The sequence below is a fragment of the Glycine max genome, chromosome 2, assembly GCF_000004515.6.
Source record: "Glycine max cultivar Williams 82 chromosome 2, Glycine_max_v4.0, whole genome shotgun sequence".
Classification (NCBI taxonomy): Eukaryota; Viridiplantae; Streptophyta; class Magnoliopsida; order Fabales; family Fabaceae; genus Glycine; species Glycine max.
The window spans coordinates 6004424-6026874 of record NC_016089.4 but is presented as its reverse complement, the minus strand read 5'-3'; the positions used below and the strand labels follow the sequence as shown (position 1 = coordinate 6026874).

Sequence of the window (22451 nt, the reverse complement as noted above, 5' to 3'; positions counted from 1 at the left end):
ATAAATACATTAATATAAATTTATTTTATCTATAAGAAAAAGAGGAATACATAAAATTTATAGTAACTCATGCATAATTATGATTTTGATACTAATAATTACAAATTAATCTAATAATCTGTAGTATTATGTCCTTACATTAAAGAGGTCCAAGCAGGGTCTTTGTGCCTATATATACCCGTTGGAATGCACAAGAAGGACGTATCACAACACAAGTTGAAACACAAAGAAGAAAAAATGGGTTCCTCTTTGTGGACTTGTCTGATTTTGTTATCACTTGCTTCTGCTTCCTTCGCCGCCAACCCAAGAACACCAATTGATGTGCCATTTGGCAGAAACTATGTGCCTACTTGGGCCTTTGATCACATCAAATACCTCAATGGTGGTTCTGAGATTCAGCTTCATCTTGATAAGTACACTGGTATGTAACTATATATGTGTGCTAATGCTATGCTAATATGATATGATATATAAAGTAATTGAGACTGTTATAAAAAAAAATCATAATACTCATGCAATTTTGAGCAGGTACTGGCTTCCAATCCAAAGGATCCTACCTGTTTGGTCACTTCAGCATGTACATAAAATTGGTTCCTGGTGATTCAGCTGGCACAGTCACTGCTTTCTATGTAAGAAAAACAATTCTCTGTTTTGTTTTCAAGTTTCTCTACCAATTTGTTTTCCCAGTTTTGTTATGTGACCCTTTCTTTGGCTGTGATTGGCACTATGCAGTTATCATCCACAAACTCAGAACATGATGAAATAGACTTTGAGTTCTTGGGAAACAGAACCGGGCAACCTTACATTTTGCAAACTAATGTGTTCACTGGTGGCAAGGGTGACAGAGAACAAAGAATCTACCTTTGGTTTGACCCTACAAGAGAATACCACAGATACTCAGTGCTATGGAACATGTACCAGATTGTGTAAGTATATATTGACTTCTTCACTCAACAAGTAACAAACTCACCTTCCTTTTTCACCACCATCTTGTTCCCCCAATACACAGAAATCATATTCAAGAAAAATTCAAATAAGTAATGAAACAATTTATATATAACTACTAAAATTCGTTACTAAATTTTTGTGGTATCAATGAAGATATTTTTACCACTAAATTTGAGTCTCTTTATTTTTGGAAATTTGTCTACATAACATTATTATTACTACTAAAAGAAATCCAAATGTGGGGTGTGCAGTTTCTATGTGGATGACTACCCAATAAGGGTATTCAAGAACAGCAATGACTTGGGAGTGAAGTTCCCATTTAACCAACCAATGAAGATATACAACAGTTTGTGGAATGCTGATGACTGGGCCACAAGGGGTGGTTTGGAGAAAACAGATTGGTCCAAAGCCCCCTTCGTAGCCTCCTACAAGGGCTTCCACATTGATGGTTGTGAGGCCTCAGTGAATGCCAAGTTCTGTGACACACAAGGCAAGAGGTGGTGGGATCAACCAGAGTTCCGTGACCTTGATGCTGCTCAGTGGCAAAAACTCACCTGGGTTCGCCAGAAATACACCATCTACAACTACTGCTCCGACCGCAAACGCTACCCTCAAGTCTCTCCAGAGTGCGCCAGAGACCGAGACATTTAATTTGGCTCATCAAGATATTGGTGGTGTCAATTATCCACTGACTTTGCTCATGAGTAATCTTTCTGTCCCCATACATATAATTTAATATAAGCTTCCATATCCTATTTTTATTACCACTACCATAAAGTTCCCATCTACTTGATTTCATGAAGGCCACACCTAAGTGCTGATACAAAATTCAATTTGGGTTTATTGCTTGTATTGCTGATAATTTATATCATCATTTATTGCTGCTGCTAATGCTATGGTATGTATACCTGTTTGAGCTATGTAACAAAAGAAATGGCAATGTGCCTTAATTTGTATCTGTAATTCAATCAAAATATACCACTGTTACTAGCAAGTATATGTGTTATGTTATTATTGTTATTCTTGGTCTATCATTTTTGTTCTGTGCTAGTATGGGGCCTTTTCTGGCTAATGAGTTGTAATGCATTTGCATATATATCCGTATTCGTGTTCTCATCCTGTAAGGAAAAGACACCGACAAGGGTATTAAATGGAAAAAATATTGAAAAAAGTGGAAAGTGTGGTGGTGATACTGAAAACAGAGACAAAAACATTGAACGAGTCTTGTAGTACGTGGCTCCAGTGAACACTTCCGCACGTGACAGTAGAGAGGTTGCAGTGGATAATAACAAATTGAAAACTGTGCTTTGGACCATTAAAATTTTAACATGCTTTGGCATGACTCAAAATCTCAAATTAGGAAAGTTAGTTCATAAACACTAACATGTAGTTCATTGTTTGATCGTATAATTAGTCTACATGTTATTTTTCCAATAATTGCATTCAAATTTTATTTTTGTTTTTATAGTTTTAAATCTATCAATTTGATTCTTATACTTTAAAAAGCTAGATATATTTAGTCACGATACACTGAAAATTGACAGGTTAATGTTATGTTGGGTAATATATTTTTGTTAATTTTTAATATGTTTTACTAGTTGAGAAGCTTAATTAGTTGTTCCATAAATAATTTTTTAGTAATTTTTAATTTTTTTTAAAATGATACTTGAATTAATATTTTTTAAATGTCAGTTCCTATTTTTTTTTTACTTTTATTTTTGATATATTTATTTATTTTCTTTATTATATTTTTAAATAAATCAATATCATATACTTTTTAGTTACTTCAACCATTAGTCTTATTGAATATTTTTAATTTAATAAGATAACTTTTTAACTTTTAACTTCTAACTAATTTTTTAACTTTCAACTAACCTTTTCATATAGTTTTGTTAAATATATAATATATAAAGACTAAATCTAATAATTTACCTATATTTTAAATTAAAGTATAGGATTTAAAACTTGTTAAACATATAGTATATAAAGACTAAATCTAATAGTTTACTTATATTTTAAATTAAAGTATAGGATTTTTTTTTCAGTCATAGTACTAGTTGATATGCAATCTTTCACACATGTTTATATAAAAGTTAAATAACAATAAAATTAATATGTCCCATATTGTCAATTATTTGAATTTAATTAGATTAAAATCCAAGACCTGCTTGGACAATGGACCACCTTTTGACATGCATGTCTACGTAGTGATGAGACGATAAGCCAAAGAGGTAGTAATGCAGAATTAGAAAGGGATGAATCTTGATGGTCTCATTGATCACTTACTTACTCCATCGTTGAACTTTCCACATAACGAGGTCATCAACGTTGGGTTGATTGAGAAATATGGATTCAGTAAGATGTCAAATAACACGTGCCTTGATGAGGTACATGGTTGGTTGCATTATTTCAATGTGGAAAATAACACTATTTGGATTTTACGCGGTTAAATTACTAGAGCAACATGATCATTTTTTTTTGGTAGAGTACTCCTTTGGAAAGTAAAGACTAGGTCTTCGACCAGTTAGTGAGACCACACTGAGACTTTTTAAGAAATTGACTTCTTCTAACACTTATACATAAGTTTAAAAATATTAAAGTCTTAATTATATATTTCAAGAACAAAGTTCTTTACTGTGACATGCATGAATCATTAAACAAATGAATATAGAATTGGAAAATACATTCGAGTAAGTTGTGATCTCTCTTTTCTTTCTGTTATAAAAGGAAGCATTATGGGAGCTAGGGGTGGTCAAACTAGATTAATCAAACCTAAACATTATAGAAATGGACTGAATTGTAAAAGCGGTTTGGTTGAACCCAACCGAATTCGTAAAAATTCGAGTAAATTGAAATTGTGTAACGGTTTAAGCGAAACAAACTTTGCCTGTAACAATTCACTGATTCAAATGAATTGAGTTGAACCATGCTGCTGCTTACTACTAAATGAATCATTCAACAAAGAATCAATGACATTGAGATGACATCGAAAATCATTGAGAAAAAGAAAAGATGACATTAATGCACTAAAAAAAAACTTAACAGTGAAGAAATAACTTACATATGATTTTTTAAAAATTGTCGCTGAAATTTTAATTATGTAAATGTTAGTGACAAACATTGTTATTAATTAGTATAAAAAATTTAAAACCTTATTACTAATGCATTGATTTCCTGTAGTGATGCAACATCTACGATCATGGAGATCACACTCAACAAAGTTGTCTTTTAATATTTTTTTTCCAAGTACAGAGAGTTACTAGCTAGCTAGTATTAACTTGTTTTTTTATTCAAAAATAGCTAGTATCATTTTAAGTCTTAATATTCAGGGAGTTGCTTTGTGTGGAGGATCATTGCTCACGCAGTAATATTACATCTTCTTATAAATCTTTTTGAATTTTTATTATTTCGTAAAAAAAATATTAAAAAATAAATACATTTAACATATTAGTTTAAAAATATAAAATAAATTCAAATACTTAAAGAAATATTATAAAATGATTTAATATTGTTCTTACTCTATTTGCCCATGTTACGTTATCCTATTTTCCAGGCAAAAACAAGCAGTGTGGACCATTGTTTGACTCCATAATCAATCATAATCTATGCCGCCATAACTTTTTTGACTTTTATTGGAAAAAATAATTAAACAATAAAGTATGAAAATATGGTGGGTCACCAAAAAAAAAATGTATATGGTTCCATCATCCACGAGGTAAATTATGTGATTTTCGTTGAAGTTATTTAGTCTGTCGGCGCATTATTTTTGCTGTGTATATGCTTTAACTTTGAAGAGAATTGCTGTGGTTATTTTTTGCTATTCTGTCTGGTGTACTTGTGTGTTTGTGTAAGTGCGTGTAAGTAGATTTTATTTTTATGTAGTAATTTCTTTGTCTCGATTTAGAGACTTGAATGTTCTAGGACGTGTGTGAAGCACTATCATCCATTATTCCATGGTAAAGCTATGCTACAAGGCTCTAATTAACTCCTTCAGCTCTGATGTTTGCAAAGACAGATTTTGAGACTTACATAATGCTATAGAGTAATATTTAAAAGGAACGTGCATGTAACATTTTTTTAATAAAAAATGAAGATATCATTGAGCTTTATAAATTTTTTGGAGTAGCTATTAGGAAGAAGCTTTCGCCACTAAGATTACTTTCGAATTATCATCGAACCTAGCTACAATATTTTAAAGAGTAATTAAACTCAATAAAGTTTTTGATGGAACCTATGCATCATATTTAATTATAAGATATTGACATAATAAAACAAAAAGCATTAATACAATAAAGTATTTTTTTTACTGGAACAGACTAATTTTATTTCCTTCAACAAAAGGTCAACAATACAATCAGGAATACTAGTAAGAGGTTACAAGGGTCAGCTTGGAATTCAGTTGCCCTAGAGTGTTAACTACTGAATTCTCTTGTCTTTACAAAATAAATTTTATAGTTTGATAGATCCAAACAAACTTTGCTTGCTTCCTTCGTCTCGAACACAAGGTTCCCGAAGGAGGGGGAGACCATTGAAAGGTTGTTTGTAAGTCTAGCACATTGGCCTATCTATTTATAATATATAAATTTTAAAGTGTGAATCGTAACATCACCATTTAAGCAATATTTAACAACATAATTTTACCAAAGTCTTAAAAATTAAACACATTCCGAAAAATACTTTTTGATAAGAAAGGATGAACAAAACACTTGGGGGACCAAACCAAACCCAAGAAGAACTTAAACTATTTGAATTTGTAAGAAGGTAAACCCTTTATATACCTAAGAAGATCCAGAGATATAAAAGCAGGTGGTGAATCCCACCAAAAGTAATCTAAGTTATGTGCACCAAAGTTTATCCAAGGACTAACCGGAAGAGACCATCAAACCTGCTTTATGTTATCAGCCTTTCTCGGATGACCAATAATTGAAAATTGCTTTAAAGTATTGAAATCTGAAAGCGAGTTATTTCTTCTTGACCATATGCGGTAGAAGGAGAAAGTGATTGCTGCAGTGATAACGTCTTGAACTTGAGAATCTCCATTTAGATCAGAAATAGAGATGAGACTATGCAAAGACGAATAATCAATAGCGCAATTGAGCTTACTAAATAGCCAATTCCAGATTTGCCTGGCAAAGGGACAATGAAGAAACAAATGCTCAATTGTCTCATTGATTTCCACAATTATTACAAACAGAAACAACAATGATCCCTCTCTTTCTCAGGTTGTCATCTTTTGGCAACTTATTATGCAGAGCTTTCCAAAGGACAACGATTTTTTAAGGGGGAATGCATTTGTTCCATATCAACTTTCACCATTTTATAACCACAAAACTAGGGAACATAAAAAGATAAGGATCCTTTAGGGAGAGGCCCCCAGAGATGGACTCTTTCCAAACTAGTTTATCGCAATTGTGCACAACAGGGATAGAGATTTCTTCAATCAAAGCAACAATGTGGGGGAAATTATAAACCAGAAACAGTGGAAGGCTCCATTTACCACTCACCACTGCTTGAAGCTTAGGACGAATGTGATCAAGAATGTGCAAACGATCTGCAATGTTAGGAAAAATCCAGTTATCTCTCTAGAAACTGATGACTTTTCCACTGTCAAGAACAAGGTTAAAGCAAACAAAATTTCTTATCCACTTGTCAATTGTACGTTTTGAGTACAGATTTAGGCCATAGGTAGACATGGAAGTTGTAGGCTAACATGCTATGAATGATATTAATTTAATATTCCAAGACCCCAATTTCAGCTTTATTCTATCCTCTATAGACTGCAAATGAATTCTTCTTGGTTTCCCTTGAAAAAGCGGAACACCAAGGTAAGTAAAAGGTAAAGAACCATGCCGAAAGCCAATGAGTGTCCCTGTGCCCTTAAAGGCAATTGGTGTCCCTGTGCCCTTAAAGGCAATTGGTGTCCCTGTGCTCCCTTTTCTTGAAAATTGGCTTTTGGAAAATACTTTCTCCAAATGTGTTAAAATTTTAACTCATTTTGAAAATTCATTTCTAATATATATATATATATAAAGCTAGGAGGTATAGATAACAATTTGCCTTGATTTTATTACTTTGAAGGGCCTAATACTAAATTCAAACAAAAATTATATTCTACAATCGACATGTTAGTTTGTTTTCTATATTTTTTATATTATATATAGATAAAAAAAAGTCCCCTAGATGAAATTTGGATTGGTAGATTTTGTAATAGATCCCTTGGTTATATTTTTAGGATATATTTCCTCTATTTCTTTTCAGTTATCAGATTTTAAGAAAAAAAATTATTCTTATTTATAGATCACATTAATTATATTTTTTTATTTTCTTATTTTTAATTAATTTACACATATATTTATTATAAAAAGAGAAATGAGTGAAATAAAAATTTCACAATTATTTTATTGAAATCAAGAAAATTTATTGTATTTCTTGATTTTTACAAAATAACCTTAAAAACAGATAAAAGGAACGAAGGTAGTACTTGCTTGGATTTTTTTCCATCAATATATTATTACTTGGATTGAAAGTCAACAAGTGAAACATATGATGATAAAATTTAACTCTTATTTTTCATCAATATTCCGTAGAATTTTTCAATTTCAGTTCTGTTACAAAAGTGTGTTTGGAACTAGTAGCTGTAATCAATACGTATGTTGACTTATACATCTGGGAAAGAAAACCGGGTCACCTGCGCGAGGCACCTCAAATTTGGATGTCCATTCCACGATTTTACTATAGCTAAAGCTCAAGAACAATTTAGTTTGCAAGATGCATTTCTGGAGGCCTAGTATCCACATTCATATTTAACGTCATCATTGCACATCAATGAGAAGCAAGGAAAGTGATTGTTCTATCTCTCGGTACAAGTATAGAAAGAAAAACGAAAACGAGGCAAGAAATGTTGTAATTAGATAAAACTATACTATATAATAGCATCATAGGTTATAAAAAAAAATGGGGTAGGCTCACTTCCAATTGTTGGCAAGAATGTCAGCCAAATCCACAATCCTTTGAGAGTAACCCCACTCATTGTCCTACCATGTCATCTCCCATGACCACGGTCAACGATGAGTCAACAGTTGATGACACATCAGAGCATCTAAAATCTACAGAGACAAGGGGCTCATCAAACACAGAGAGAATGCCCTTGAGCTCATTCTCTGCACTTTCTCTGAAAGCAGCGTTTACTTCCTCAGCAAAGGTCTTTTTTGTGACTTGAACAACAAGGTCCCTTGAGGGTTGGGAGGACAAGGGCCACAGCCTTTGCTGCTCCTGATGAGGTTGGCACTATGTTAAGGACGGCTGCCCTTGCGTGCCTTAGGTTACGGTGGCTCACATCAAGAAGCCGTTGGTCACCGTAGGAGTGGGTTGTGTTAGGAAGTCTCATATCTCTTGTCTCAATTCTTGGGACACAACTTATATATCCAATGTACAACTTCACTTAATAGCAATTGATTTTAAGTTGAAATCTAACATGATATGAGTCTATAACCTAGTTCTCGCCTGTTCTAGTAGGCTTTTCTATAGTCCAACTTATATATCAGTTGTCATGGTACCCTTGATAATACCTGTCATGTGGTGGCTCAGTGAGAATATGGACCATATAATAATTTTGCACGCAAATTTGAGACCAAAGTTTCCTTAATAAAATAATGACACATGAATGTAGAGATGGGTAATAAGTTTGATTAAAAAAATGTAGGGATAAGATGAATTACCGAATTTCTGATCAAGGACCTTGACGAAGGGTACTAGAAGCATTGCTGATGATGGGTTCATCTGGGTCGTAAATACCAGCATTGACACCAACCACGTAGGTAGGAATATCTCCCTTGCCAGGAGCTGTGATCAAAATCTTCTTTGCTCCGGCTTGAATGTGCTTTCCTGCACCGTCTCTGTCCACAAATACTCCAGTTCCTTCAATCAAAAGTCGATTTCCAAGTCCCTGTAAAGAGATAATATTGTTTCATTTCATCAAATTGCTTCAGAAATCAAGAAGACATTGATTATTTTTTAGTTAAATGACAAGTTTTGTTGCTTTGTTTCTTGAAAGCTTTTGTTCTTAAGAATCTTCTTTTAACATATGAAATTGTTTACATTTGCAAATTGACTATTTGGTAGGTTAAATTTGTAAGTAAGCTAGCACTTGGGGCACCAAGTACTTACTTTGAAGAAACAAGGCAGTGTTACACTTTGAAGGCCTAAACAGTCTATTCATTTATCTTTTCCATTTTTTTTCCTTTTTCTCTCAGTATTTCTGGATCATAGAACATCAAGAGGAAATAATTGTGTTAAAATGTGTTAGAGAATATGCTGCTAACACTCTTTTTGTGTTTATTTTGAAATGGGGTGAGCATTTAGTTTCTTCAAACCACAGCAAACTAGTACAGCTAAATGACATTAGATAGGTTCAAACTTATGTGTGGTAACTTATAGAAGAGGGAGAAAAAAGTTACAAAGTAGCAATGATGAAGAAGAATGAGCATACTTCCAAGGAAGGTTGATAGGGTTGCGGTCAGAGACAACCCTGACGACCTTTCCATTGTCACCAACAGGCTTGACATCAGCATCAAAGATTCCAAGGGTGGAATCATACTTGAGAAAGTGAGGCTTGAGAGGCTTGTTTAACACCTCCAGTAGTGTCGTTGATCGCAATGATGTGTAAAGGAGAGTCTTTGCGACCGTTCCAGCATCTCAAGAAGTTTCTTCCAATCCTCCCAAATCCGTTTATGGCTACCTTTAGTTTTGCTTCTACTACGCCTTTTGTGTTTCCTTCTCTGCCTCCAACCTTCAAACTAAAGTAAATACATTAACACAATGTTGTAAAACATGTCTAATTGGGTTTTATTTTCCACTTATTTGAGCTTCTTGAATGTCATCAAGTGCAATTGCCAACTCAGTTGTTGGCTGTTCACCCTTCTGGTGTCTCCTCCTTTGTATATTCATTAGATAAAACTTGAATCATATTTATCAATGATACCTAATATAATAAAATGCTGCAATGTTTTATTTAAGTGGGCCTATACTTGATAAGAAACAATTGCTTGGGTGAGCAATAACTGCTTTCTGATTACATACAAATTAACTCACTCTAGTGATGCAATTGGTTAAGATACACTGAAGCTACTGCCTTCAAAACATCTCTTAGATCAAGTTGTTATATCCTAATGATCAAGTTTTCCAATGAAATCGCGACATGTAAATGTATTTTAAAATTCTATAACACATAATTAATGAAAGTTATTTAATATTAAAAAAATCCTCATATTATATCATTGGAGAACTTAATGACAAGCATATAACAAACTATTAAGTTCTGTTTTACATTTATTCACATGGCATGGGTTGGTTTCAACTCTGATACAATGCCATAGCCATAGGAGAAAAACACACCTACGAGCGTGCAAATACACAAAATATGTACAAAGGGTGCATTTTTGTTCAGACACATGATCTGACATTTCTTAGTGTGTATAAAAACTATTTGATGAATCAAAATATGAATCTTATAGGGCATAATTCTAGTGTTGAAAGAATATTGAACAACCATATATCATATATGCATGGCAAATGTGAATCATGGCAAAGATAGCTCATAGAGTCCGAGAGAAGCTTTTAACTAGTTAGCCATTGAATTCGGTGATTATAATAACTTATTGTATGTACATTTTCTACATAGCAAGTGTCATTATTTATTTTACAATAAATTTGCCACACACATTGCGTGCAAATTATACTTACTGCTGAAGTCTGGAAGGCAATGACTGAATGGAAGTCCTCAGAACTTTTTCTAGAAGAAAAGGAAAGGTAACCTATTGATGAGTTGCGAAGGCCAGAGAATTCAGAGAAGCCCTTCCCATTTGCCTGCATAGACCAAGTAACAATGATCAAGTTACATCATAGTAATTTATAGACATCTAGTTCTAGTTTTTGAATAAAATGACACTAGTCACACTACTATTATGGCTTTCATAATGTAATATTCATGCAAATTAATTAATGTTACATAGTAAAAAACAATAACTTGATGAACCTGAAGAAAGAGTGGCCGAAGTCATTATTCAGCAAACAATGGAGAGTGACATTTTCTTATGAAGCAGAGGAGTGGACTTTTTAGAACAAGCAAAAAAGGTTTGAATCAAAAGTATTTTTCAGGTTCAATAATATGTCTCATTAATTTTAATATGATATGATGCAACGGTGGATGGATGTGTGGTTGTGATTCATGAAGCCAAGTGAGGATGAGATTACAGATAGCTTGTTGTGCTTGTGAATCATCTGGCTTCTCCCACTGTTGACAGTCTTAATTGATGATTGGGCTTCAGCATCAGATCTTCAGTGGGCCCTTTTATGTGTTCTTCATTTGTATTGGTGGATAATAAAAAGTGAAAAATGTTATTAAGATGCTTTTTAACGCACAATTTTTTATTTTATTATTTGTTGAAATTTATTAAAAATCATAGGAAGTTTTACTTATTATTTAATGAACCTCTTGCAATTTTTAAGAAATTTTAATTAATAATAAAATATGATTAAAGAGGGCATTGCTAGTCCACTTCTTTAAAATTTTAGCATATATTACACTTTTTTTTCCGGATTCAGCCAAAAAAAAATTAAAAACAGATGAAAGAGAAGTTAGGATAGAATTTTACTCAAGCAACAAAATTTTACTTAATTTAAATATTTTTAAAATAAATTATGAATAATTAATAATAAAAATGTATTATAATATAAATTATTTCTCATAATCTAAAATAAAATTTATATTTTAAAAGTATTTGTCTATTACAAATTTTAATTATAATTATAATATAATTTATATATTATAAATTATAAATTTTAGTTGTATAAAATAAATATATATTATGTGTAACACACAAGCTAAAGTACTAGTAAAATATCAAGATACACATACTAGTTTAGTTGGTTAAATGAAATGTGGGAATTATTTTAATTTAAATATTTTGATACTTGTTTTTGTGTTGGATTCTTAGGAATAAAAAAATAATAATAAAATATAATTTAGTATAAAAATGAAATCTTTTGAAAGGTTGAGATTTATGGAGAAACTCAATCTACACTTAAAAGATGGACTTAAAATTTTCGTTATGGAAGATTTTGATTACATGCTTATTTATTTAGTTAGTTAAAAACAAAATTGGTTCATCACAAGACACAAAGCACTACCCTATATTAATAATTAGTTACAGTGGAGTCCTCTGGACGAAGAATGTCATTTAGTGGGCAATGAGAAAGCAACGCAAACGTCACATACTGGACCTGATACTGCTAATCGACAAATGGTGAAGCTTGTGGCCATTCTTTACTTTGTGTTCAATATTTGGCCACAAATCCAAATGATGGTACGGTTTCTTCATAAGACAATCAATGCCCCTTTCAAGAAGCTAATAAAGGCTTGTGATTGATCAGATTTGATGGGAGTTCAAAGCCATTGTAGGGATGCCTAGAACATTTGTGCCGAGACCCTTGATGGACATGTGGAATAAATCTAAATCCCCTTTTGTTTAGCTTTGGTGGATTATTGCTAATCTTTCTATGCCTATGCTCACTCACACCCACCTCAATTCATTCTAGATTTACTTAACCCTAAAATCCTTAATAATTTAATCAATATTATATCATAATCAAACTAGTTTTGACAGGAGAATGGGGTTGGAGACTTGGAGTGCATCTTTGCTTTCTCTGCTCACTTTAAACTATCAATCCAGTCCACGTGTACGGTCCTCAATGTTTTCTAATATGGTAAAGAGACTGTCTAGTTGTTTCAAAAGTTGTGTTTTTATATTAGCAACGAAAAGAAAGGAGATGTGTGTATTTTGATACGTGAGAGGTGACTTGATGATACTAATTAAAAATTTTGTAAAGCTAAAAGGAGCAATTAAAAGCATATATTAGGGTGCATGAAGCCTTAACCTGTTTTCCGAGTACTGGGTCCTTGTTGGCATCATCCCAAGTGTTCAATCAAACAGAATAAAACAAATAGAGTAAAGCAAATTAAGGTGCCCTACAAAGATTGGCTTTATTCTTAGGGGAGATGCATTTTTTTTATATTGGTGTTGCTCTTGCTCATGAATTCAGCCTATGATCTAGTTTAGTTAGTTGCCTTTTTCAGTTTAGCTTATTGAGTTATCTTAATTTTATTTTTGTTGTACTCCTAATAAATTTTTACTATTTCTAAACCGTTTCTTTACAACTTTGTTTAAACATTTGGATCAATTTCCTCTGAATCAGCATTATCTGCTTTTCCTTTCTCACTATTGAGCATCTCAATAACTTCATCTACAGGTGGATCTCCACTCTCCAGGTCTTCGAAAAAATTCCTTCAACTGATGACATGATATGAGTATGACACCATATCAACAGAAAGCATCATAAACTAATGCACACAAAATTTATTATGTTCATGTTAGAACAAAAAAGAATTTTCGCTAATAAACTTGTAACGCCTTCATATGGAACAAAATAGACTTCTCACTCTTAACAGTGAAAACGTCTCTCATAATCATTTTTTGAGTTTGAAATCTACAAAATATATCTATATTTAGAATTTCAAAAATAATTTTATTTTACCATTCAGATAAAGTTAATTCTTTCAAAATTATATTTTATTTACAATTATACTTTTGTTGATGAATCCACAAAATCATGTTTGTAAAAAATATTTCTTAGAAACCTCCAAAAAAAATGTTTCTTAGAGAGTTAAATTATGCGGCGAATTGCGCAAAAGCAACGGCTTAGAAGAGAGATTGTGAAAGCTGTCGCCAAATGCTTTTTCGTTGTAACAGCAATAAGAGTTACATTGACATTACCATATAATATTAGATTTTTTTTAAAAAAAAAAAAAAACAGAGACACATAATATAGATGTAATGTATTGCAATATTCTTTCTCTATATATAGAGGCCACAAGTTCAACAATTGGGCTGCAAAAAAGAACTGTTTCATACATTTGACATTTCTCACTTTCAATTTGCGTCCTTCTAGACCAGATACATGGCAAATGAAGTGGACTTCAAGGTCCTTCTATATGATTTTCACTTTTGTTTTTTCTTTGTGATTTTCTTTTCTTTCATTTTGACACCATAATGGTTGAACTGAGATGAAATTCCATTTATTTATTTTTTCTACAAGATTGAATTGAAGGTGTCAGCTAATTGCTGCGAAGGATGCAAGAGGAAAGTCAAGAAGGCTTTAAGAAACCTTGAAGGTACTAAATACTACTACAAAACAACCCTTTCGAAAAAAAATTCACTTTTTATTTCTTTCTTGATCTTCTACTACTAATGACCATGGTTGGATCACCTTGTTAGGTGTTTTGAGCATAGACATAGACCCCATGGAGCCCAAAATAACAGTATTAGGAAACGTGAATCCACACATTTTGATTAAAAAGCTTCACAAGGTCGGAAAGCGAGCCGTACTGTGGAGCTATGAGGAAGTTGAAGAAGAAACAACAAAACAGGACACAATGTGGGAACAAGAGAAACAGCCTCATCCATGTGACATTAAAATTGAGAAAACTAAGGATGTCACAAGAAAGAAAAAAACTTCAAAAGAAGACAAGAAGATGAGTTACAATTCTTGTAGTACTCAAGAAATGAAGAAAGAAGAACATTATGTGCCTCATCAAGAAGGGAATTTCATGGTTCATGGTCATCCTAGCATGATGAACCCATATTATAGTAACAGCATCAAAACTCATCCTCAGTGTTGTTACATTGCTCAGCCTTGTGCAGTTGCAGTACCCTATTATGCAATTCCTTCTTCATATTCAGCTCCTCCTCAAGCTTGTGTTGAAGACCACATTCCAAGATTTTTTCAGCCTCCATTCTTGAGACCAACAGAGCGAGTAGGGGACTATTTCAGTGATGAAAACACCATGGGATGCCTTGTCATGTGATGTGAACCTAATTAAGATAGGCTTAACATAGAACAAGAGGAAATTAACAGTACCAAATATATATCCTACTAGCCAGTTCCAAATTTTGTCACATTGTTCTCGTAGGAAACTGGATTAATATCAGAGAAATGCTAAAAATTATTGCAAATTTTTGTATGTCTCATTTGTTAGTACTAACCCCAGATAATATGTTAAGAGGAGCGTACCCTTCCATGTCTTGAATATAAGTAAAAAAAACATAATAATTCACCCTGATTAAAAAATTGGTTAACATCATTTAATTGTATCAAGAATCAACATTATTTAAAAATAGTTCTTTTCTTTTTTTTACGGTTTAGGGTTAATTATTTGCTTAATATCTTTGGTTCAAACTTAATATCAACAATAAAAAAAAGTCAATAGAAATAAAATATTAATTTAATGAATAATATTTTAAGGATAATTTTATTAAATAAAATAAAATCATTTGAAATTTGCTTTTTATGGTATAGTCGAATGGATTCTTTTTATTTCAAAACCATGATGGACTCTTTTTATTTATATTTGGAAAAGAAATGAGTATTAGACTCTTAACACTCCTCTTAATCTTTCTAGTAGGTATTACAAGTGATAAATTGTAGCTTTCCGGACACAAAGTCGAATGGCTTATCATAATTTTGTTATTTTATCCTTGGTTATTTATTTGGTTTTAACTCTAGATTTATTAGGGAAAAGAGATCTAGACTAATTTGAAATTTGATCGGAATGTAATTAAAATTTGATAAATAATTATTTTCTCCAAAAAATAAAATCAAATATTATCTAAATGATTCAACTTTAATTTCAATATATTAATCATTTATGTTTAATTACTTTATTACGTTCTATTTTCTCGTTTAACTCAAACTAGTGCCCATATGAGAATAGAGGTATCTATCAAAAGTGAATACCATGGTTTTTGATAAGTTTATTTAGTTTTCATGGGTTCAAAGAACCCATCTAATCGAATATCTTATGAAAGTGATTGATAAGAAGATTGTTTCATGCTTTTTTAAAAAAAAGTTTGGAATGCTAATTTCTCTCGTCTGCTGTTTTTTTTAAAATCACTTATAAAAAATTAACATTCTCAAGCATTTTTTTACTATATTTCTCAACTAAATATTGCTATGAGAAACATGATAAAATTCTCAAGAATATTTTAAATATACCAAATGCATTTGTAACATTTTGAAAAATTTATGATTCTCGCACAGCATATTCTTGATAAACATAATTAATTATCATAAATAAAAAGAATTCTACGTATTAAATACATGATAAACTCAATACTATAAAACAATACCACTACACTTAATTTGGTGCAAATAGATACATATTTCCTTTAAAATAAGTCAAAATTTATATATTTTGATTAATAACGTTTACATAATTTATATATTTTTTTTCCCGACGCGAGTATTTCTCAATCGACAACTAGGAATCAATTTTTCAAGATATGAAGATTTATTTAAAAGACTAATATCTTTTTTTGGGTAAAAGACTAATATATAGCAAATGTTCTTCTAAACAAATAAATTTGACAAATAAATTCCTAAACATATGCTTAAGGAGTTTGCTTATTTGTCAACTATATACGACACCATTTTGGTATTTGTTTATTGATTTAACTCTTACGATTAAGTTTTTATTTTACAAGACACATAATACGTACGAAGGCCAGCTCTATGCGATGTATACAACTAAATGGCTATAACCATTTACGTATGATTTTTTTTCATTTTCGTGTGGATGCTACTCTCTGCACATGATCCAATTTGTTGCCTAATTTTTAAATTGGCTTACGTCTACATTTTAGGTAATAAACTAAAAAATTAGATATATTATAGATACATATTTAAGACAATATTATTTGACTTGTTTTTGTCTTGAACTTTAATTTATTGAAATTTTAAGCCTCTAATATCCACAAAGATTCACCATTTGCCTCCGTATAGTGTATTTGTGAAAGCGTTGAAGCGAACGCAATGCAGAACCCGAATTGCTTTGCCTTTTTTGCATCGGAATGTCAAATTTTTCCATTGAACATGGTTGCAATGTGTTTCCAAACACAGATATAGTAAGGAATTACCGAATTAATGATGGGGTTTAACCATATAGCTAGCCTCTTTAAATTTTTGTCTATACCTACCGATCTTTACTTCTTATTTTCAAAGGAAATAAAAACCTCTTATCCAATATATTGTTAAATGAATGACTCTTTTAAAATTAAAAATCCGCTTAGAAAAGGTGAAAGGTTATAATCAAGCATTATTAACAGAAAAATTATAAGATGTATAATAAATTATAAAATTATTTGTCATTTTTTTATCCAGTCCTCGACTCCTTTAAAATGCAATAGTAACTGTTAATTGAGAAATTAATTGTTGAAATTATATTAAATATATGCACATGTAAAATCACCCATAGATTTATTAAAATCTCGAGCATTGATATTCTACCCATTTTTATTATCAAAAGTATATAATAAGTACAACTTACCACTCTTGCTTTTCTTTATAAAGTAAGAATTCACTTAGTCGAGTCAAAATCCTTACCTGAATAGGTAGCCTCTTGAATTGTATGTCATCTTTTACAAATAGGTGCGATTAATTTAGGTCAATAAAATATTATAGAAAAAATCTATAATTTCAGTGTATTTTTTAGGATGGACCCGGTCCATACAATTTTTAGTTTCTTCGAACGAAAAACCTAGATCATGATCTACTTTTATGGACTGATGATACAAACTTACAATCCACTTAAATAACTAGAATTTATTTTCTCTCCACGAATGACTGGAAATAACCTTTGAGATACTTTTGAAAGGCGAACAAAATGACAATGTAATCTTTAATTTAATAAAGTCATGTAACATCATGTAACAGAAGAAGTTACATGACAACGAGTATATTTGAATCATTTTATGTTGTTAAATAACATGATATATGATCAATTGGTCATCCTAGAGAGACACAATTTTTTTATCAAATATAATTAGTGTCTTTTGTCTCTCCAACATGACAATGTCATGTCACTCAACAACATATTCACAATGAATAACTTGCACAAATCAATATCGGTTCAAAATCAACATCTGAAAATACATGACTGATTGAGATACATAGCTGTTAGGAGTTAGGGTTGGGTCCCTTGGCAATGCAAGAAAATAAAAACTAGCGTGTCCATAACATGCAGTTAGTCAAAAAAGAGTTTTGATAATTCTAATTCCCAATTCTATTGGTATTTTCACTTTAATCAAAATCTTCTTACATGTGTGAGCAAATAAATATTGCGAAAACAGACAAAATTAAAATAGATTATATATAATTTGTATATTCATTCCTTTATACAAACCAATAATCCTAAGTAAGATTTAGTGAGTTATGTTGGAAAATTAAGTTTTAAAGAGGGGGTGAATTAAGTGGTCTCAATAACTTAAAGAGGGCTGAATTAAGTTTTAAAATTTTTCTACTAACAAATTTTAACTCCCTTTTAAATTATATATGATAGACTCAGACTCAGACTCAGACTCAGACTGCAAAAGAAGAATAAACAATCAATTTAATAATGTTCTTTTAAAAGTGCAAGACAAAGGTAAATTGCAATAAAACAACTGTGATAAAAGAAGAGAGAAATGCAAACTCGATTTATACTAATTCGGCCACTTCCCGTACCTACGTTCAGTCCTCAAGCAATCAACTTGAGATTTTCTACTATTTCTATAAATCTTTATGGTCATTGAACACACCTTGAGATCCCTCACCCTTGTGTGTGTTCAAGATTCTCACAAGCGAAGAGACAAATAGTCTCTTGATTACAACTAAGTATATGAGATGAATAGAAAGATTTTTCTCATTTAGAGTAAATGATACAAATTGAAGTTCCTAAAAGAATTCTTATTATATTTGGACCAATAGTTATTTAGAGAGAATTTGACAATTAAGTTCTATGAATCATTTCTCTTTTTCTTTTCGAAATCAGACACACTATAGACCCATTGTACCTTTTCAAAATAATTTGAATAGATGTATCTTTTCAAAAAGTTTTTCCTGAAATTTTCTCATTGATAATCGATTACACAGTTATATTTTGAAGGGTCATATGATCTTTCAAAGTATTTTTTTAAAGTGTCGTTACAGGTAATCGATTACAGACATTTGGTAATTGATTACAAGATTTAAAATTCAAATTTCAAAACCTTTTTGAAAAATCCATCAGTGTGAGATTCTTTTAACAAATAAACTAAGGCCTTATTTTTTTTCTTGATCTTGTTTGTTTGACTTTGAATTAATCTTGAAGCAATATTTGTTTGCTTAACCTTGAATGTTTTTTGAAACAATCTTGTTTGCTTATACTTTGGCATCATCAAAAATCTTTATACATTCATTCACATTCTCTCCATTTTTTATGATGATAATCATTATCAAGTAAATTCTTTTTTTACATCATCAAAATATCTATGATTCACAAGTTAGGCATGATATGATCTCCAAAATCAAAATTTTACCATCAAGACTCCATGCAAAAAGGCTATTGAAGTATATACAAATTCTTACTCGAAGAACAAAACAAAAATTGAATATATTGTGATGCTGCTCATTGAATATGACTAAGAAAGCGATAGTGACAAAAGAATTACAAACATGCATGTGTAGAAGGTACTGTTTTTTCCTTGGCATCTAATAATGCTTCAATTAAATCATAATCCTATTTTTCAGATTATGAAAATATTCATTCTATATACTGCAAAATCTTTAGGAATTCAATATTATATTCTAAAATCAGCAGATAAGTTTTGTTTCTTGTTCAGTCTCAACTTTAGGAGCAGTTTTCTTCAATGCAAGCTTTCGTTTATTTTGAATTTGGCGGACAAATTCAGAAGCTATTACATGTAGCTTCACATTAGGCTTACGAGTAGTGGCGATAGCAGTCCCTAACCCTGCCCTTCTCAATGCACGAGCTAAACACCTTTCACCAAATTGAAAATGAGAGGGGCATGCAGGAGGAACCATGGACCTCAATACTGGCTTATTACAAAAAGAAGGTCCTGTTGGCAAACTGAATAAAGCCAAGAACTTTGTCAGTGAAGTTGTCTATTCTATATAGATATTGTAAGTATTGCACATAAAAAAATAAAATGTAAGAAATGTCTCGTGTGTGATAAATATATATGATTCAAATAATTAAATGAAGGTACAAAGCTCTAATAATTGAACAAAGGAGCATGCCTTCTGACAAGAATCTCTTAAGTTAATTTCTTATTAAAAGGCAATGATCCATATTGAAAGAAAATGAGTAAGTCACTGTCTCCATAGGTAAAGTATGTACCTTGATTTCCATCAAATATAGAGAGCAAGACACAAAAAAACAAAGAGATATAAGAGATTATATTCTTCACAACAATTTCTAGTTTTTTACAAGTTTTAAGGCATCACTCTTTTACAATGGATACTGGTTAGTATTCCTACTCATTCTTATTTCTGAGAACTATGAATTCTCAAGATCCATATTCTAGATGTTTGAAACATGAATAGGTTTACATTAAATGGAAACAAACAGAAAGATTGATTTACTTACCCGTTGAGGGTATGAAGACTAGTATTCAGTACGGAACACGTATTCAATAGCTTAAACCGGAAAAATAGGCTAAAAAATCCAAGTTTTTATTTACAAGAAAGATCTTCCATATAGAACCTAAAAATGATATACTGCAACATGATTTATTGATTTAGTAAGTGTTGAAATGAACACTATTTCACAAGCACACTACTATGGTAGCATTCCTGTAAGTAATATAACATGCCAATCTCTAAAAGACATGTTGATTGGTAAAGTGCAGTGTGCTGAAAACTCAAGAATTTGAATCAAATTACTCTTTAAGACAACAAAATCTGACCAGTTCTGAATCATCCTTGAACTCGAAATGGATTCATTCTTTGTAAAACATAAGCAACTTTCATTTGACATCATTAGTCACAAGCCTTTTCTAATAATTAGATTTTGAGCAACTAAATTATGTACGCATTTTCAAACAGGAGGAACCACTCATTCTAAATTTTCAGAAACCACAACCTTTAAGTTGCAATTTGCATGAAGGCTCTCTTGCAATAACAAAATGGATTCACTGTTGCCATTCTTCTGCTTCATAGACTCAAGAAAGGTTTGAGTTGGCCATAAAAGGATTAATGTCACACATAAAGATGAATAGTGAGCCTCAAAAGAGCACAGAAGTTGAAAGTTTAAACACAAATTACATGGTTGTTATTTCTCTTAAAAATTCAATTAGAAAAGCATAGAAACGATCCAGAAGCAACACTGACTCTACAATCCATAGTTCTATACACATTACACGCTGGATCAAATTAGAATTAACCAAGCTTTTAACATAGGGAACATTATACAGTAAACCGAAGCACAATAAAGTGGTCAATTTTTCCACAGCCAAACAACCAATTTTGAGAAACAAAGAAAATCACGCCCTTTTTCTTCTTCTAGGAACATAATTAACCCCAGAAGCACACTATTCGAGCAAACAACCGAACCAATCTATACACATTTAATCGTTAAATTAGTCTTAGTGCGTGTTTGGCTTCACATCGGAGAAGTAATTCCGAATTCATAATTGATTTTGGATAAATTTTCACATGTTATGTTTCACCTTGGAAAAAAGTTCAAAAATTGGTTTTTGGGTAGGATAAAAAAATTTGTCGTGAGCTGTACACTTAACTTGGTTTTATAATAAACACATTCAAACATAGATCACACCACATCACTTCAAAATCAATTTCACCATTGCAGATCCAGACACGCACTTAAACAGTAGAATTAGTATTCGAAAAAAAATTGCAAGACAAGACTAACATTTGGGTCTAAAAAAAAGAAAAAAATAGGACAACAAACTCAAAAGGTGTAATTTTCATCATTCACTTCACACTATCTTCAATTTCAATTTCAACAAGCACAAAACTACTTTCAATTGAAAAGAAAAAAACTTACTTTTTGGCAACGGCTTTGCATCCCTGGTAAAGCTTCTGTTTTGAATCGCCCAATATATGCGCATGACAGTAATTCGTCAAAGCCATGGCCTTGGTCTTGCAACCGCTAAAACGACACCGGACGATATCGTCGCCACCAGAAACGACGCCGTTTTGGTCGTTGTTGTTGTTGTTGTCATCGTGATCCTCCTTGAAGGGGCTTTTGCCATAGGTCCAGCAGTAGTCTCTGTACTTTGACCTCAGCTCCTCCATCAGGGCCCAGTAGTGGGCCCGGTAGCACCGCCCCAGCTGCCTCACTCGCCGGAGCCGCCGCCGGAGCACCTCCTCCCGCGTCAGCACCCGCGACTTCGACAACGCCGCGTCGCACTCGCCGCCCTCGATTGTCACCGGCCGCGTTGGAGAGGAGGCTGAACCCGACTCGTCCATCGGTGCTGAGTCGCCCAACTCGGAACTCGGAACTCGGAAGGAAGAGTTCGTTACGGTTTTTGATTTTTTTGAGTTTGCTTTGACACTGCCAGCTATCGATTGCGACTCAAAGGAACAAATAGGAGTAGTGTTTGTTTTGTTAG

General features: G+C 32.1%; 3 protein-coding genes and 1 long non-coding RNA gene across 5 annotated transcripts; 2 read left to right on the top strand and 2 right to left on the bottom strand.

Moving 5' to 3' along the window:
- The first annotated feature begins 201 nt into the window (after positions 1–201).
- LOC100793686 (xyloglucan endotransglucosylase/hydrolase protein A-like) lies at positions 202–1942 on the top strand. The gene is given in 4 exon segments (NM_001255296.2): positions 202–421; positions 529–629; positions 733–926; positions 1200–1942. Coding segments are annotated over 4 exon segments (879 nt in total). The 5' UTR covers positions 202–237; the 3' UTR covers positions 1600–1942.
- Positions 1943–6235: 4293 nt separating this feature from the next.
- Positions 6236–11179, bottom strand: LOC121173856 (uncharacterized). 2 transcript variants are annotated; one of them, XR_005889400.1, is made up of 5 exons: positions 10982–11179; positions 10690–10812; positions 9437–9743; positions 8667–8893; positions 6236–6499 (listed from the first exon to the last, which is right to left on the bottom strand). It is a non-coding gene; the product is annotated as an uncharacterized lncRNA (long non-coding RNA). The 2 variants fall into 2 exon arrangements; XR_005889399.1 differs by lacking the exon at positions 6236–6499 and adding an exon at positions 7498–8516 and having other exon boundaries at positions 10982–11177.
- A 2783-nt stretch (positions 11180–13962) lies between these two features.
- Positions 13963–15071, top strand: LOC121173204 (heavy metal-associated isoprenylated plant protein 29). The gene is made up of 3 exons (XM_041007561.1): positions 13963–13986; positions 14101–14176; positions 14280–15071. The coding sequence occupies exons 1-3, from the start codon at positions 13963–13965 to the stop codon at positions 14867–14869; spliced, it is 690 nt and encodes a 229-aa protein (XP_040863495.1). The 3' UTR covers positions 14870–15071.
- Positions 15072–19458: 4387 nt separating this feature from the next.
- On the bottom strand, positions 19459–22425 carry LOC100782023 (INO80 complex subunit D). The gene is made up of 2 exons (XM_003519893.4): positions 21884–22425; positions 19459–19945 (listed from the first exon to the last, which is right to left on the bottom strand). Exons 1-2 carry the CDS (start codon positions 22306–22308, stop codon positions 19669–19671), a joined length of 702 nt encoding a protein of 233 aa, XP_003519941.1. The 5' UTR covers positions 22309–22425; the 3' UTR covers positions 19459–19668.
- Between the last annotated feature and the right edge of the window lie 26 nt (positions 22426–22451).